At 39.3% G+C, this 12,389-nt stretch overlaps 2 protein-coding genes across 2 annotated transcripts; both read left to right on the forward strand.

The window, feature by feature from the left end:
* Nucleotides 1-24: 24 nt before the first annotated feature.
* On the forward strand, nucleotides 25-7,531 carry LOC310722270 (trypsin-3-like; the record flags this gene model as incomplete). The annotated part of the gene is made up of 5 exons (XM_083534621.1): nucleotides 25-148; nucleotides 1,608-1,767; nucleotides 2,588-2,744; nucleotides 5,171-5,437; nucleotides 6,301-7,531. 5 exons carry the CDS (start codon nucleotides 25-27, stop codon nucleotides 6,511-6,513), a joined length of 921 nt encoding a protein of 306 aa, XP_083390747.1. The 3' UTR covers nucleotides 6,514-7,531.
* Nucleotides 7,532-8,006: 475 nt separating this feature from the next.
* camk2n1a (calcium/calmodulin dependent protein kinase II inhibitor 1a) lies at nucleotides 8,007-10,617 on the forward strand. The gene is made up of 2 exons (XM_083534330.1): nucleotides 8,007-9,405; nucleotides 9,759-10,617. Exons 1-2 carry the CDS (start codon nucleotides 9,234-9,236, stop codon nucleotides 9,821-9,823), a joined length of 237 nt encoding a protein of 78 aa, XP_083390456.1. The 5' UTR covers nucleotides 8,007-9,233; the 3' UTR covers nucleotides 9,824-10,617.
* The last annotated feature ends 1,772 nt before the right edge of the window (nucleotides 10,618-12,389 follow it).

The raw sequence follows: 12,389 nt of genomic DNA on the forward strand, positions 1-12,389 counted from the left end.
GCTTACAGAGCGAGTACACATTATATGGCATTGTTCTGTTTTTTCCCTGGGGCTGATAGCTACACCAGGACAGGATGTCTTTCCAAACCAAGTTACAACTCAGGAGCTGAAAACCAGCAGTCATGCCAACACAAAGAGACCAGTGCAGGTTAGATTTACCGTGTGTCATGTAGAGGATGAGGAGTATATGTGATTATATAGCAGTACTAAAAAGTTACCTATTGAGCCTAATGCTATTAATTGTCGGAAACACAAAAATTACAAATAGAAAATGTATAGATAGATGGATTGTTTGATTGATTGGTGGATTGATTGATTGATTGATAAATTGATATGTTGATAGATTGATATGTTGATTGACTGGTTGATTGACTGGTTGATTTATTTATAAGGAACAAGTGAAACATAGTGCAGGTGCACATATTTAGGGAACAAACCACTGGTAAGATAGCAATAGTGACAGGAAAAGCCCCAAAGCAAAGGTGTCATAAATGCATAAAGGCAAATGATTTCACTGTTCTGTTAACATTTTTCCAGCCCAAAATTAGGCTCCACCCGAGCTAAAGATGAGCACTAAAGCATTAAAGATGGGTATGGATGGTTTTACACTACAAATGGAATTTGCCTCACATTGAAGAAAACGCACTAAAAGTTACAAACTGTTCCTTAACAGGTTAACACTTATGGTGAAAGTATACTATACTATCATGTACATTCAGCTCAGTCAATCATAAAATTATGCACTTATTAGAAAATATACAGTTGTGTGTTTGGGGAAAGCGTTTTAAAGTGCTTCACATTATGATATTGTAGACTGGGTGCTTATAAAATATAATTGACATGCAAAGTTCATATACTGTAATAATACAGGCATTATGTCTTCCTGCTGGGTCAAAGAGGAGTGTGAACACTTTATTTGCCTCAATGAAGCATGAATTTTTGCCAAGCTGAAACTGGAACCTTAGACACTTGTGGACAGCTTATGATGTGGTTTCCTCTAGGAGTTGAGAGGTGATTCTTCAGTTTTAGTCTGGTTTGGCCAGGCAGTATTGCATGTATTCACCTTCTGTTGCAGTCATGCTGAGAATGTTGTTTTGGACCTTTGTGCTTGTGAAGCTCTGTACAGCCAGCGGTATGTACAATTTTAATAAAGGTTGGCTTTCGGTTGTTTAAACATATTTATTTATCTGAAATGAAATGGTACCTGAACAAGAGTCAAAGATTTTTAATAGTAATGATCTCTGTTCTCTGTAGACTTCTGTGATTTTATTTTGTCCTGCCTGCAATGTTTGATCTTTTTGGGTATTATTATTAATGTCACTTATTTATAACCTGTTTATGTTTAAATTCTGCATAAACACGATCCACCAGGGAAAATGTATGGAACCCTTAAAGTTTGAAGTTCCCACAAGCAACGACAATGACTTACACTTGTGCTTTTCTTGTTTTGTATTCAGCCTGCTTAATAGTCAGTCACATTTCTCGTTAGGAAGCGAGTAAATCTGTTGTTTTTCTTCTCTCTGGGGTATTTTTTGTCTTAGATAAGCCATCTGTGATGCCTCAAAGGTCTTTAAGTCTTGAACAATCTGTAATTTTTTTTTTACCAGGTCAAGATTTTTATCAGAGCCAGAGAGCTAAAGATTATGCACCATCGCCACATTTAGCCAGATATATTGTGTCTTTGCAAACCACAAAAGGCCAGCATTTCTGTGTAGGATCACTGGTTCATAAATACTGGGTTCTCACTGCTGCACATTGTAATACAGGGTGAGTTATTTTCTACTTTACATTTTTCTTTTTGCTGTTTGTAAATTATACACTGAATCACGGCATGGAAGAGACACAAAGTCTCAGGCCAATCGCCGACGCTTTGGATGATGTACAAGCTGAAAAACTGGAAACACTGGCCCACTATGAGAAGAGTAACCTTGATGTGTCATTATTGTGTTTCACAATAATTCAAATGCTTATCTGCAGTTGTGAATGCAATTCTTTGCCTCAAACCTCCAATACTGACCCACTGTGTCTCAGCAGGCACTCTAATTAAGTGCAGAAAGGTAACTGATACATCTGTTGAACACATGCATAAAATAAATGCAGACAGCTAAATATAAGGATGTTTATTTATAGTATATCATTAAGAATATGCGTCATTTTTTACTTTTTTTAATAACATTTCCTATTTTATAACTATTAGTGAACAACAGCAAATGATAGCAATAAAGAGTAATAAATAACAGACTGTGGGGTATGCTGCGATAGGAAAATAACTAACGAAGGGTAGGTGTGATGTGATGTGGCAAAAGAGTTAGTTATGTCATGTTACAAAGAATCAACAAAAAAATCTCTGTCCTACAGGTGAAAAATATACTGACCATTACCATTCCATTGTTTCAATAGTAAACATAATAATACAGATCTTATAATACATCAGAACGGTGAAATAACCGCAAAATGCTGATTATGTAACTGATATGACTGAACATTCGCTGTGCCATCACACCTTCCAAGTCTGAACTGAGCGTCCCTGGCCTTGTAGTGAGTTTCAGGTGTGAAATGACACTTATTTATCATGTATGAGATGCAGATGTCTTGCACTCAGGGTGGATCAGATGATGATAGTGGCTGGAGACAACTCTCTCGGCAAGTACGAAGGGATGGAGCAGTATTCCAAACCTCATTCTTTTACCCCTCACCCACTGTACAACAAGAGCAGCTATAACGCAGACATCATGCTCATTAAGGTACAACTGTTTGGCATGTAGAGATTCCAGTGTTAATATTATACAAAAATGCAGCATCATAAAGTATTTATAAGGCATGTAATACTGTACTGCATATATTGTTATTGTTATAATTATGATTTATCATGCCTTTCTGACATTGACTATAATGCATTGTAGATTGTATGGATGCATTATATTGGCAACAGCAAAAAGTATATATATATATATATATATATATATATATATATATATATATATATATATATATATATATATATATATATATATATATATATATATATATATAATATTTAGATATAAAGATATATTTTTAGAGTAGTCAGTGTGCAGCTTGTATAGCAGTATAGATTTACTGTCCTGTGAAAATAACTCAACCTGCAGCCATTCATTTTCAAAATAACTGGCAACAAAAGTGAGAACACTCTAATTCAACGTCAAAACTGTGTCTAAAGTGTCAATATTTTGTGTGAGTACCATTGTTATCTAGCACTGTCTTACAGTAATTCTCCTGGGCATGGAATTCACCAAAGCTGCACAGGTTGTTGCTGGGATCCTGTTCCACTCCTCCGTAATTACATCATGGAGCTGCTGGATGTTAGACAAATGGCGATTCTTCACCTTCCCCTTCAGGATGCCCCACAGGTTTTCAATAGGGTTCAGGTCTAGAGACATACTTGGCCACTACCTTTAGCAAGGGACTTGTCATCTTGGCAGTGTGTTTGGGGTCGTTTTCATGTTGGAAACCTGCGGTTTTGCCCAGTTTCTGAAGGGAGGGCATCATGTTCTGCTTCAGAATGTCACAGTACATGTTGGAATCCCTTTTACCCCTTAATGAACCGCAGCTCCCCAGTACCAGCAGCACTCATGCAGCCCCCAAACCATTATGCTTACCACCATCATGTTTGACTGTAGGCAAGGCACTATTTTCTTGCAACTTCTCACCAGACCATTGCCACACATGCTGGACACCATCTGAGTCAAAGAAGTTTATCTTAGTCTCATCAGACAACAGGACATGGTTCCAGTACTTTATGCTCTTGGGGAGGTTTTCTTCAGGTAACTGTTTATGGGCTTTCTTGTGAGCCAGCTTCAGAAGAGGCTTCCTTCTGGGACGACGGCCATGCAAATCGACTTATTACAGCGTGTTGTGACGTATGGTCTGAGCACTGACAAGCGGACCTTATGCTCCTGCAACCTCTAAAGCAATGCTGGCAGCACTCATGCTTCTGTTTTTTTAAGCATCTTCTGCACTTGATGCACAGCAAGAGGACTCAATTTCTTTGATCGACCCTTTCGAGGCCTGTTCTGAGTGGAGCCTGTCTCGGAAAACCTCTGAATTAACCTGGCTACTGTACTGCAACTCGGTTTCAGGGTGTTACTGATCTTTTCATAGCCTCGGCCATCTTTGTGTAGATCAACAATTCTCAAATCCTCCGAGTGTTCCTTGCCATGAGGTGCCATGTTGACTATCCAGTGGTCAGTATGGGAGAACTGTACTCAAAGCACCAAATTTTAACTACTCTAATACAAGATACACAAATTTATATGGTCTTGTCAAGCAGACATGAACATGAACATGATGAATAGGACATGTGGCTTTTATACTAAAATGGTTGCTGAAATTGAGGGGTGAACGTACTTACTTTTGTAAGATACTATATATATATATATATATATATATATATATATATATATATATATATATATATATATATATATATCAGTATATATATGTTGTACTAAAAAGTTTTAAGTAGGTGTAGAAAATTGCTGTAAAGAAAGAATGGCTTCAGACCACCATGTTGGGTCAGAGTCAGGTATATTAGTGTACCTAAAACAAATTACGCTGGTTCGCTGGCAAATAGTGGTGACACCAAATATTGATTTGAATAATTTCTGATTTTTGAATAATTGATTTGTTCATTTCCAAAGCCATTTTGTTAATTGAAAAAGTGATTCTTACATTTTTCACACCTGCCAAAAACTAAAAATACTGTACTGTATATATATTTGTATTTAATTTATATAATATTACATTACATTACATTTATATATATATATATATATATATATATATATATATATATATATATATATATATATATATATATATATATATATATATATATATATATACATTTTTTATAAACATTAAGATCGTCCTACTCTTGATCCAATGACAGCCTTATTCCATTTATTGAGGTGATAGTCATAAATACAGGTTATATATTTGTGCATTTAAGATAGAACTGGGTCAGAATATTTAATTTAATAGCCAACTGTCAGTATATTACTTAAATCGAATACCAGTGCCAGTGTAAATATTATCTTTAATCCTTACCAGAAGGATGCTGTGATTAAATGCCCGAGAATAAACCACATGCCCAGCTCTAATCTCTACACCCTTTCTATGTTTGCTTTAGCTCCGGGCTCCAATAAAGCTGAACAGGTATGTTTCCCTGGCTCCTCTTCCAAAACAAAACACAGGAGTGCTGCCTGGCCAGTCGTGTCAGGTGTCTGGTTGGAGATCCACAAGCCAGGGCAAGGGTGTGAGCCTCCTTACACTTCACTCTGTAAATCTGCCAATCATCTCCACAGCTAAGTGTAATAGCAGCAAGTCCATCAATGGAAATATTACAAGCAATATGATCTGTGCTGACTACAGAACTGGAGAAAAGGACACATGCAAGGTATCAGGCCTTAATGGTTTGATGTCAGACAATGTGTTAAAATACCTATTTATTTTGTGTTTTGTTTTACGTTTAACAAAATGTGTTAAAGAAAAAAAGAACATTATCTGAACACACTTGACTTTAGGAGCAATCAGTTAACAATCAATTTATGGCTTTTGGGAACAACTGTGATTACTGATTGGCTGTTTGAAATAGTCATGATCAGTAAAGGTCTTTAAAATTACCATGATCCGTAATTGCTTGTTGAAAACAACTGTGATCTCCTATTAATCATTGAGATCATCAGCTTAAGCTCAACTTAGTTTGTCTTTACATGTGTGGTGAGTTAAGCCAAGACACTACTTTTGCCGATACTAGCTAAAGATCAGTACTGTAAAGTAGCTAGCAACTAGATAGCAGGTTCAGTAGATAGCTGTGTCAGTCAGCTCAAGTCTAGCTTCTTAAACCAACACAAACTGTAGTGTATTCATTATTTACACTGAGCATGAGGTAGAATCTAATGGAGATGGTCATGTTGTGTTTGCATCTGTGTTATTGTCTGTCTAGCATTGATATACCATTGTAAATCATCACAAAAAGGTTTTCTTTTCGCATCATATGAAGATTGATCACTTATTCACTTAGTCCCCAAGGTTTCAACTTTTTCGAAACAGCACTTCACTCAGATGATTGTAGTGTTAATTACAGAATACACTCTCTATCTCTATATTGAACACTAGTGTCAATACACTTATTGATTTATTCCTCTTGTTTCAGAACCACTCTCCTTCCCCAAACCACTTGTTAGGCTGACAATAATTTATTTTGAGTGATTGCATGAACAAAGTTAATCATTAATATTAAATGTTATGCTGTTCTAGTGGAATTCTGGAGAGTCGCTCGTGTGTAAGGGACAACTTTATGGCCTTTCCTCCTGGGGAAACATCTGTGGGGATACCGGTTTTCCCGGAGTCTACACGGCTGTGGCCAGGTTCCGCAGGTGGATAGACCGTACCATTTACAGGTCCTTTATACGATGTCAAAGAAAGTACGGAAATCCACTGGCCTTGAAATCCATCTTGGGTGATGTGTAGATATAGGACATATAAAATGTCAGAATGTGACATACATACATGCATGAAACCAATCAATCAATATTTACTGTCAATTTGTTATTACAGCTATAACACTGTATAAAAGTATACATTTTTGAGTATTTAAGGAGTGGAGCAAATCTCTGTGCAAAGCTATAAGTTATAGCTGTATAATGAATATCTTTGAAAGCGGAAAAATAATTTCAATAATGACAAATATTGTAGAATTGAATAAGCTGAAGTACACAATGAAATGGCTAATAGAAACGTGTATGCTTATGAATTATGTCTGTATAGCAAGCAAGATTGGGTGTGACAGCACAGGCTTTTTTTTTGTTAAAGCTGGCATTGAGACAGAGTTTCTAGTTTCACTGCCTGCTCTTGATATCATGGTGTAAAGTGATCCCAGCAGTAGATAGTAAGATACTGTGTTAACAGCCATTCACACCTATTTATTCATACATGTTACAAAGCCGTTTTATTATTGTCACCCTTTCGCCAAACTGAAAGGCATTCACAGCATTGTTCCATTGAAAACAATTGGATCAGGATTCGGTGTAAAGCCGGATTCTGTTACACCATGCTTAATAACACTGGTGAACCTGTAAACAGCTTGTATGGTGCTATATATTAAAATATCCTCAAAGCAATTTGGTTCAGACTGGTGCAGATATATGTAGTCAAAGTATGACAGTCACAATCATTCATTGTTTAAGTAAAGCAGGCCTACTGAAGGCAGGGAGTGAAGAATAGTTCTATATCGACCCATCAGGATGGACCCTTTTTGACGTTTGGTAAATAAATGAGTAGAGCTCAGCCAATGCTCAGTTGCACAGTGGGATTTATTTTTTTGCTTGCTATCTCTCTTTCAAATATATTTTTTTCCTTCCTTATTTGTATCATGATAAGTGATTTGACTATGAGTTTCTCCTGAAATCAGTCAGAGCTATTTTCACCCACTCCATGTAAGATTGCACAGACAAACAAAAATAAACAAATGCAAAAAATAAAAAATAAATCAACCTCGGCTGGCCTTGAACTTGCATCATGTCTCTCTCCAACCTACTACAAAAACAAGTGAAAAAGCACAGGAATGTAAACAGCTGTCTGCCTTTTTGGACTGAGGCTTGCGTCAGACATCTCTACGCTCGCTGCTGTATGAGTCATGGTGATCATACAGAATCTACTGTACTGTTCGAGTGGACCAGCTGTGCTGCTAAATTCTTTTCAATGACTGAATGTGTAAATGCATTTTATTAGGAAACATAGTATATAGTATATATATATAGTAATCCTACCTGACATAGACCATATAGCTGTATATCAGTGTAGCCATATATCATTTTGTTGCCATGCACTTTAAATCATATAACCAACCCTGAGCAGATGATGTTTGGCTGGTGGACCTCAGCAGACTGACACTCATATGGTTCTTATGTGTGGCACTGGTATCATGTGTGTATACTATTCCTGACATATTCTTGATGCACTTGTATTCCCGATTCAAACCTGAACGTGGGTTACTATCTGTGCAGAGCGTCCACAATTTCTCAGCCCATGCCTGTGTAGGTTTTCTCTAGGTTTTCAGATTTCCACCCACCTCCCAAAAACATGCCAGTAGGTGGACAGGCTAAGATAATCGTGAATATGTGGGTGCATAGTGCTTTGTGACAGACCATCTAGGGACGGACCACTCCCATCACTATCCTGAGTGCTCATCATCTGTCAGTTTTTGATTCCAGCACTGCTATTAGATTGGATATGTTTGGTTGTGTTTGAAAGTATCAACAATGCCTTTTGTGGATGATACACTTGTGTGGCTGCTGTATTGAGAATAATCAGTGGTCTTATTGTAATCGCTTTACATTGACTGTTGTGTGTTTTGCGTGGGGAGGAGGTTAACATATTGTGCGTAGCAACAGATAGACTACAATCAGTGAGACACGTCTGAAATGCGCCTGTAGTCCATGGTAGTCTGTATTTATCTAATGAAATGTTCACTGGGCGCACACACGAGGACCGTGGTATTTGACCCTGGAAAATATCACAGCCGAAACTCCGCAGGCGTTCCTTCACTTTCCGGGGGGGAAACGCGCCACTGATGACGTGATTCTTTCTTCTTACCACACAAACACACCACCAAGACTTGCGCCGGGCTTTTGTTTTGCATTGCTTCTCCATTTGCATGCAATTCTCAGGTGTGTTTCCCCCCCCAGCGCCACGCTTCAGTCCCCGTGAGCCTAGCGCGCGCAGATACACGCGCATACACACACGCACACGCACGCCTCCTCGGACGCTCCCGCTCGAAACGACTTTCCGCGTTCGGAAATCCCTCCAGAAAAACCTTTCTTTGTTGAGAGAGAAAAAAAAGGGCAGGAGCTATTTATTTTTTCAGCCCCACGTACAGGGGGACGTCCCCAGTTACCCCACGCAGGAAGACAGAAGAAGCGCGCGAGGCAAGAAGGAGAGCGCGCGCTAAAAGGCTTGAGCGGTCGAGAAAGGGAAAAAAGAGAGGCTCGCCGCGAAGCGTGCGCGTGTGCGGTGTGTGCGCTCGTATACGCGGGTGTGTGCGTGCGTCCGTGCGCGCGTGTTTTTTTTCCTCTGCGTGTGTGTGTGTGAGAGAGAGAGTGTGTCCTCGCTCGCGGAGAGAAAGAGAGGAGGGAGGGTTAAACGGAGCGGCAGCTGCGGTTTTTAGCGCGCCTGGCTTCCGTGCTTTCAGCATGTCGGAGGTGCTGCCATACAGCGAGGAAAAAATGGCTCATTATGGGAACGACGGCGACGACGAGGATCACCTCTCGTTTACCTGTCGCCTGCAGGACACCAACAACTTCTTCAGCGGCAACCAAAACAAGCGACCACCCAAGCTTGGCCAGATTGGGAGAAGCAAACGAGGTAAGGTCGTTGTTTGTTTATTTGTTGTTATTGTTATTGTTTCTTTTTTTATTAATGGTTTGTTGATCACATTTTTATGTTCGTGCTCATGCGTCATGTATTTGGTGCGCAATTTTTCATGCGCCATTCATGTTCCAGTGCTCTCAGGGTTTGCATTCTGCCTCACATCACGGGACATGACAGGATTTCGCACTTGCATTATCAGTCAGACAACAGAAATTCATTCTGAAGCCATCCATATGCACGCATCTGTACAGGAGAATGAGTAGCAGACTAGAACATGTATGAGCATGTAGTGCATCCCAAACCCCCCCACGTCTCTCAACTCTGTTTTCCTCTCTGCCTTTTTACAGTCGAGGAAGATGGTGATGCTGAGGGGCTGGAGAAGGCGGCGGACAAGTCGTCCTCGTCTGCGTGAGTGGATTCCAAAGACACTTGACCTTTGATGTGTGTACCCAAAGACATTGTAAAGAAGCAACCCCCTCTCCCATCTGGCAACCAAGCACGTCACACTCTTGCTCTCCGAACACCCTCTTTCCATCGAACAGGGATGGCTGATGGACAATGCGGCGGGCATGCACGGGAATCTGGACGAAAAGGGGGCCCAGGAATGGGAAAGGGAATACTGTGTTTTCCAAACTTCATTCGAGCTATGTGCAATGAGGGGGGCATTGCCTTGTTTAAGCAAGGCTGGCCTGTCCTACCGGGATATAACGAAGCAATTAGAGTGACTGAGCAAATTGTACCCTTAACATCGAACCAGTATCTTCTTCCCCAAAGCTGTAGTTCCGAGGCTTAGCTGAGTCGCTGGCTGATGATGTTAATGGTAAAATAGCAATGTCGACTTCTCTTCCACCGTGAATTTCAAAAGGAGATTCACTATGTATTTAAGATAAAAAAGGCTATTTATTAAATCTTTGGATACCTTTTTTTGCAGTGTTGGAGGTCTGAGCAAAATTTTATAGAGAATGACAGGAAAATCCTAATTTTCCTTTTATGCTTTTTGTTTTGGATGTAGCTTGACTAAGGAATTACCATGGTCTACCCCAAATATACCCCTGCACCCCCTGTATCCCCCACTTCTCCCACCCTGAACCCAACCCTCATTTCTTGCTATTTCATGCATTCGATGTTTCTAAGCTGACAGGTATAACGAGTTAAAAAAAGCAAAAAAAACAAACAAAAAAAAAAAAAAAAAAAAAAAAACAGAAACCTTACTGTCGCATTACGATTATTATTGTACTACATATTTACCGTAGGTGTGCCAAATAATCATGACAGAAATATGTATTTCTGTGCTCTCTTCACACGCACAGTTTTATTAATATTCGGTGTTCATGTTTACAGGGCTTTTTTCATACTAGTGATGTACTTTAGTCATGCATGACGAACCTGACGACCTCAAGAGAATCTTATATAACAGCTAATGTTGTGTTGATTTCACAGAAAAAAAGTTTCTACGGGAATATCTGTAATATTAAAGATTTTGAGAAATGGAATGAGAAAAAAAAAAACCTGGTTTTGTCACAAATATTTCTGCATTGGGGTAAATCAATGTGTATTGTGTGTGTGGTGTTTTGGGTGCGTTGTGTTTATATAAATCCAGGGTACGTGACATTTCCGTAACACGTGTTGAATGATTCATGTTATGGGAAGTGCCTTTGTCAGAGTGAAACATTTTAAAGCTGGCTGTCTGAGATTGCAAAAACACACACACACACACACACACACACACACACACACACACACACACACACACACACACATACACACACACACACACACACACACACACACACACACACACACACACACGAGGGGGATATCTGTAGAAGGTCTATAGAAGGATGCTGGCATAGAGCTTTTTGTGCTTCTGCCACTCCTTTACCAGTCTGGGCTTCACACTCATTCAAAGCACATGGACTGGATAGGCTGCCATGGCAACAGATGCACCTTGTGCTCGGCACTGTCGAAAGCTCTGCGCTGTAGGAAAAGCAGGCACGGATCACGCCTAGTGTGTGTCCTCTTACCAGCAGTGCCCATTTTCTGTTCAAACAATAGTTTGCTATTCCAGCATTGCACTGCCATGGATCTAATGCTTTCTGCACAAGATGTTTCCTTCTTGGCTGTTTACTAGCATTCCCAAAAGGATGCACTTGTTTTTTGACTATTAAAAAGGACATACATGATATAAACCATGAATTGGAATATTAAAAAAGGAGTATCATCCAAGCAAAAAAAAAAAAAAGGTCAGCGAGGGGTCAATCTGGCACCAGGAGCACTTCTTGAAGGGTGACAATTAGGGAGATATGAAGATGGAAACGAGAATAGCATTTAGCTCTCATCAGGAGCCCTTACGTAATGCTTTGGGGAAGTCACCCCACCCCATCCCACTGTGGCACACAGTGAAAGCACTGTGTTAGAGACATGCAAATAGTGCGATGCTGAGTGACATTTGCATTTCAGTGCATGCCTTTTGGCGTGGTGCACGGGGCCACCCTCTTGATGATGAATGGAAGTGTCCTATTCTACCAGGAAAAATGATTAAGTCACTTAAAGGGAAAAAAAGGTTGCTGGGCAAAGCAGGGTAATAAACCAGAACAGGAATCTATTTGGGTTGAAATACAGGGATCCAGGGAAGTTTTGAGGAATCGTGATAGTAACCAAACACACGTTGCCTGAATTTCAAATACTATACACGGCCTGATTTTTTTTTTTTTGTTTGTAATACAAACAATGTACATATATATATATATATATATATATATATATATATATATATATATATATATATATATATATATATATATATATATATATTTAAAAGTCATAAAAATCTGCACTCTAAAGGCATGCATGGCACAAAAAGGTGACCACCAGGGAACTCCACAGGAGATGCCCAAAAATTGACTACCCTCTCTATCTCTGAAAATGCAATACGAAATGGATATAATATTATATATGAGGATAAGTTTCTCCAGAAC

This window comes from Silurus aristotelis (genome assembly GCF_946808225.1).
Source record: "Silurus aristotelis genome assembly, chromosome: 28".
Lineage (NCBI taxonomy): Eukaryota > Metazoa > Chordata > Actinopteri > Siluriformes > Siluridae > Silurus > Silurus aristotelis.